Consider the following 6,000-nt stretch of genomic DNA (forward strand, 5'->3'; position numbering starts at 1 on the left):
ACAATTGAATCCAGAATATTGGCCAGTTATGTTCGAATAAATTCAAGGGAACATTAAGCCAAGCACTCAAAATATCGGAAAACCTTTCAGAAACCACCACACCGACCACAACCACCACGTCCAGCCCCGGTGAGCAGGCCAACCAGCTGCAGAACCTGACCAAGGACGTGTCGTCCCTAAACTCGTCCCAGGTGGCGCAGGTGGTGGAGCAGCTGGAGGGCATCCTCTCCGGCCCCAACATCAGTCTGGAGGTGGGCCGGGCTGTGCTGTCCATCATCAGCAACCTGCTAGGCGCCTCTGCCAGCACGTTGGGCTCCTCATCAAACAGGTGCGAAAGCCTCTCATATGCTTCCCTCACTGTAACCTATATATCAAGGTCATGCATCTCATATGCTTCCCTCACTGTAACCTATATATCAAGGTCATGCATCTCATATGCTTCCCTCACTGTAACCTATATATCAAGGTCATGCATCTCATATGCTTCCCTCACTGTAACCTATATATCAAGGTCATGCATCTCATATGCTTCCCTCACTGTAACCTATATATCAAGGTCATGCATCTCATATGCTTCCCTCACTGTAACCTATATATCAAGGTCATGCATCTCATATGCTTCCCTCACTGTAACCTATATATCAAGGTCATGCATCTCATGTTGCTTCCCTCACTGTATATATCCCTATATATCAAGGTCACATGTGTCTCATGTTGCTTCCCTCACTGTATGTATGCCTATATATTAAGGTCAAGGTCAACTTTATTATCCCACAAGAGGAAATCCATGTGGTCTTTGCGTGTCTCATAACAACATATCATACTCAAATACATAGACAAAACAGACAAAACAATAAACACATAAACATAAACACACACACACACACACAGATTGTTGCTAACAGAGATTTTTGGAAATAAAGAAGTTTCTTGTACACTTTTTTGTACACGGAACAGTCATGCTAATGAAGCACATTGAATGGAACTTTTCTGTTTATCCCCATAGATACACAACAGCCTTACAAGTGCTGTCTGGAATTCTGGCAAAGGGCTGTTGACGTCTGAGCTCAACAGCCAATCAAATTACAGCCTTGCCTGATGACATTGCTGATGACTGAATTTTTCTATTTGCTTCTTCTCCAGGATAATCCACGCTGTTGATACTCTGGGTCAGAAGCTGGTTATCGAGGGAGACAGCACGACAATTGAAGCCGACTCACTGGTGTTATCCACAACAAGGGTAGATGGGAATAATTTCAATGGCGGGGTATTCATCATCGCAAACCAACAGGTACAGAGTAACATCAACCCAGACTGACCACTGTAGCTCAGCATTCATGGATCAGAGGCCAGCAACATGACCTTTGTTGGTTACACTTTACTTGACAGTGTCGACATAAGAGTGACATGACACTGTCATGAACGTGTCATAAACAAGTCATAAACGTTTATGACATAACGCTTAGGGTTAGGATTAGGGTTAGGTTTAGAGTTAAGGTTAGGGTTGGGGTTATAGGATTAGGGTTAGAGGTTAGGATTAGGGTTGGGGTTAGGTTTCATGTGTCATGTGTCATGACTGTCATGTGTTCATGACAGTGTCATGTCACTCTTGGGTTATGTTCCATTCCTCTGGTCATCTCTACACCAGAGTGCCCGAGCGAAGGTCAGGAGTGAACGCAGGAGTAAACGATCAGAGAGGGAGTCGACGCTGGTCGAAGGAGACCTGGGCATGGTCTCTCTGCCCCCCTCCCTGAAGCAGCACCTGAGCCCTCAGGAGCTGAAGCAGTTCTCCAGAGTCCAGTTCAGCTTCTACTCCAAGACCACGTTCTTTCAGGTGCCTGGTCTGCTGCCCTTTATCTTGTTTCCTGTGTCTGTCTTTCTCTCATCTCTCTATCTGTATCTCTCTGTCTGGCACTCCTCTCTCGGTTTCTCTCTTTCTCTCGTTCTCTTTCTCAGTTATTCATTTTACAGTAACATGTTGTATGCCTGTCGTTTATTGGTTTTACAGGACCAAGCTCTGGACCAGTTCCAGTTGAGGCTCAACAGCCGTATTTTGAGTGCCAGTGTGTCCAACTTGTCCATCAGTAACCTCACAGAAGACGTGGAGATTATTCTAAAGAATGACCAGCCCATTCCGGTAAAGTTGTCTCAGCTCATACAGTTCTTCTTTCCCCAGTCTGTGTACAGTGTGTGTGTGTGTGTGTGTGTGTGTGTGTGTGTGTGTGTGTGTGTGTGTGCGCGTGTGTGTGCGTGCGTGCGTGCGTGTGTGTGCGTGCGTATATGTGTGTTTGTGTGGGTGTGTCTGTGTGTGTGTGTGTGTGTGTTTCCAATCTGTCTAATCTTAATACCGATGCTGTCTTTTCCCTACCTCAGGAAAATGCCACAGCTGTCTGCACGTTCTGGGACTTCAGCAAAAATGGTAATTCTTTTTTTAGTATTTATTTTTTTTGTAAGATTCCAACTTTCATTTCAGTCCGTCATCTCCCTCATGAGAATCTCTCAGTTTAATGAAATTCTTTCAGTGAAATTTGTGTTATAATACCGTTCCTATGATGTATTCAAAGGCCGATGAATATATAAAGCGCCTTGAGATGATTTAAATTCTTTCTGCGCTATATAAATAATATTGAATTGAGTGAATTGATCACCTCCCTTGACCCCCTCATCTGCTAGGAGACTCAGGGGGCTGGAGCTCTGAGGGATGTTCAGTGAAGAACACTACCAAGAACCAAACCATTTGCAGCTGCAATCATCTCACCAGCTTTGCTGTCCTCATGGTACGGGTGCTAAGCTAATCCTTTTTAGCTGCTAGTGGCCTCTGAGATTAAGAAAAACTGGGTGAGAACAAAGTACAATGAACAAAGAAGACACAGTGGAATCAGTCGACAATAGAATATTGTATATCTTTCACATTACAACATGCTTTACATAAACAAACCTTTTATTGTTTCCTTCAAAATGTATATATATATTATTTTAATGAAGCACTGTCATTCTTATCATGCTGAAAGCATCATTTCACAGCCTCAAATAAGCACCAGAAAACGAACATGTCCGCAACAACTGCAAAATATCTGTTACTGCCGTGATATTTGATATCAGGTCTGCCCTGTGACGTCTGTCTACCCAGCTGTGGATGCATCCACTCACATAACTCACATTTTTACACATGGTCAGGGATTTGTAACGTCTAATCTTTACAAACTGACAATAAACACTATCAGGCAATAAGGAAACCATGTATGTAGGCCTACCTTTGATGTAAATAAATGTACACATTCTTACGACTGCAATTTTTGATGTTTGCAGGCATTGCAGCTACAGTTTACCACAGCCACTTTTGATTTCATTGATAGAAACGTGAACTATGGTGTTCCAGACTAGTATCTCCCCAAAAAGAGATCTAGGTGGGCGTGGCCAGGCTAATGATCATCTGGATCCGGCTCAGAAATGCAAATGCTGAGATTTGGTCTCACATTGGTTAGTGTAGCGTAGCGTTGACGGGGCAAGGGCCTACACTATAGTCCTGCTGACCTCTCTCCTTATTTTATGCTCCAGGATCTGTCCGGAGAAGGCATTACAGACCGCCTGCAGGCCACCATCCTGTCCTTCATCACCTACATCGGCTGTGGAGTCTCTGCCATCTTCCTCGCCATCACCCTCCTCACATACATATCATTTGAGTAAGTTCTCCATGGATCGGGCTCACATTTCAGTCTGGTTCACGTTGGAAACCCTAATTTAAATGACATGCAAGATGCAAAGTCTTAAGTCTAATCAAAGCTAATTTAATAACGAGGCAAAATCCATCTGCTATTTCAATACTATGAGCAAGATCCTAAATACTAAAGGCCCATTCACACCAAGAACGATAACGATAACGATAACTACAAATAAATATCGTTCTCGTTAATATGAATGACAACGTTCACACATAAACTATAACGATAACGACATGAAGAACGATATCGTTGGGGATCACTTTCAGAGCGATTTTCAGAACGATAAAGAGATAATAGCCAGTCAGAACCCATCAAATTTTAACCGTCACATTTATTAACACAAGGAGAGACTTTGTTTATCGTTGTTCAGTGTGAACGCTTGTATCGTTATGGTTATAGTTATCGTTATCGTTTTTGGTGTGAATAGGCCTTAACACAGGTGGGCCAAATCAGTGCTCCCACATGATGCCACAAGATAGCTTGAGTTCTGGCCCCAGCCATGGCCCAACTAGCTGGGGCCTGCACCGTACGCTGGCGACCCGGGTTCAATCCCCCCCCCAACTCTCTCTCCCACTCCCTTCCTGTCATTCCCCACTATCCTGTCAATTAAAGGCATAAAAGCCAAAAAAATATACTTTAAAATAAAAAAGATAGCTTGAGTTCATGCCCAAAACACTGTGCACTTTGCCCCTCATTTTAATTAGGGCAGGTGTTTGCACCCTAACACTGGGTCTTTGGACCTGAACACTGGGTTTGCACCCTAACACTGGGTCTTTGGACCCGAACACTGGGTTTGCACCCTAACACTGGGTCTTTGGACCTGAACACTGGGTGTTTGTACCCTTACACTGGGTCTTTGGACCCAAACACTGGGTCTTTGGACCTGAACACTGGGTGTTTGTACCCTTACACTGGGTCTTTGGACCCAAACACTGGGTCTTTGGACCTGAACACTGGGTGTTTGTACCCTTACACTGGGTCTTTGGACCCAAACACTGGGTGTTTGTACCCTTACACTGGGTCTTTGGACCCAAACACTAACTAACTTTGGTTATGGTTATGGTTATGGTTATGGGATTTGGCAGACACTTTTGTCCAAAGCAACAAATACAAAACTACTTTTGCACATTCAGCATTCATTGTGTATGCAACCCTTGTGGAAATACAGTCTTAGGCGGGGATCACACTGACCAGCTGCAAGCGGCAGGTCTGCTAGTGGTCTCTGTGGTTGGGCAGCGGCGCGGTGGCAGCGCTGGAGTAACGCTAGCGTTGAGCAAGCTGAGCACTGAACTTGGTTCAACTTTCAAAGCGCAACGCGATCGCATTCAAATGTCAGTTTAGGCAAACCGTTTGTGTTGCTTAGGAACAAGACAAACCTTATTATGGTCTAAGCGTTGCATTATGCTTGCTGCTGGCCAATGTGATCTCCGTCCTAACACAGACTGAACAGACACCCAGTTATTAACCTCAGTCAGAAAGAATGTATTAGTGTGCCACCTTGACAGGGACAAGTTGCACTGCCCTATCCCTCCCACAATGTTCTATTTATTGCAAATGTTCAGTACATACTGTAATTATACTTATACATCAGCATATTCTCCTGCTCCTCATTCCATTCCACTGTTCTGCTTTGTATTCTTTTATGTTTTTTATTCTTATATGTTAAGTGAGTGTTAAGTGAGTGTTGTACTTTGAGAGCAAAGATTAACCAGAGTCAAATCCCTTGTTTGTTTACGCAAACCTGGCCAATAAAGCTGATTCTGATTCTGTTTCTGGAATGCATGAGTGTGAGCTCACCCCGCGTCTTGCCCCCACAGGAGGCTCCGGCGGGATATCCCGTCCAAGATCCTGATCCAGCTGTGCTTTGCGCTGCTGCTGCTGAACCTGGTGTTCCTGCTGGACTCGTGGCTGGCCCTCTACCCGGACGCCGTGGGCCTCTGCATCAGCACCGCCTTCTTCCTGCACTACTTCCTGCTGGCCTCCTTCACCTGGATGGCCCTGGAGGCACTGCACATGTACCTGGCCATCGTCAAGGTGTTCAACAACTACATGTCCCACTACATGCTCAAGTTCTCCCTCATGGGCTGGGGTAAGTACACCGCACCGTCTGCAGGCTCCTTTTTCATGTGATTTTTATATATTTATTTATTTTGTGTGTGTGTGGGGGGGGGGGGGGGGGGGGGGGTAGCCTGGTCCTACCAGACTCTCGCACATTTCATAATGTACAGAGAGTCTGGCCACTTTCCATTGCCAAAGTAAGTACGTAGGAGGGCGGAGC

At 45.0% G+C, this 6,000-nt stretch overlaps 1 protein-coding gene across 1 annotated transcript in view; it reads left to right on the forward strand.

Annotated features, from left to right (window-relative positions):
• Window positions 1-6,000, forward strand: part of LOC121687832 (adhesion G-protein coupled receptor G2-like) — a 43,791-nt gene that overhangs the window by 33,611 nt on the left and 4,180 nt on the right. Inside the window, exons 23-30 of the mRNA XM_042066948.1 lie at window positions 91-328; window positions 1,144-1,291; window positions 1,649-1,834; window positions 2,009-2,137; window positions 2,374-2,419; window positions 2,674-2,777; window positions 3,559-3,683; window positions 5,540-5,811. Of these exons, the coding sequence (XP_041922882.1) occupies window positions 91-328; window positions 1,144-1,291; window positions 1,649-1,834; window positions 2,009-2,137; window positions 2,374-2,419; window positions 2,674-2,777; window positions 3,559-3,683; window positions 5,540-5,811 (1,248 nt within the window). The remainder of the gene's footprint in view (window positions 1-90; window positions 329-1,143; window positions 1,292-1,648; window positions 1,835-2,008; window positions 2,138-2,373; window positions 2,420-2,673; window positions 2,778-3,558; window positions 3,684-5,539; window positions 5,812-6,000) is intronic.

Source organism: Alosa sapidissima, chromosome 17, assembly GCF_018492685.1.
Source record: "Alosa sapidissima isolate fAloSap1 chromosome 17, fAloSap1.pri, whole genome shotgun sequence".
Lineage (NCBI taxonomy): Eukaryota > Metazoa > Chordata > Actinopteri > Clupeiformes > Clupeidae > Alosa > Alosa sapidissima.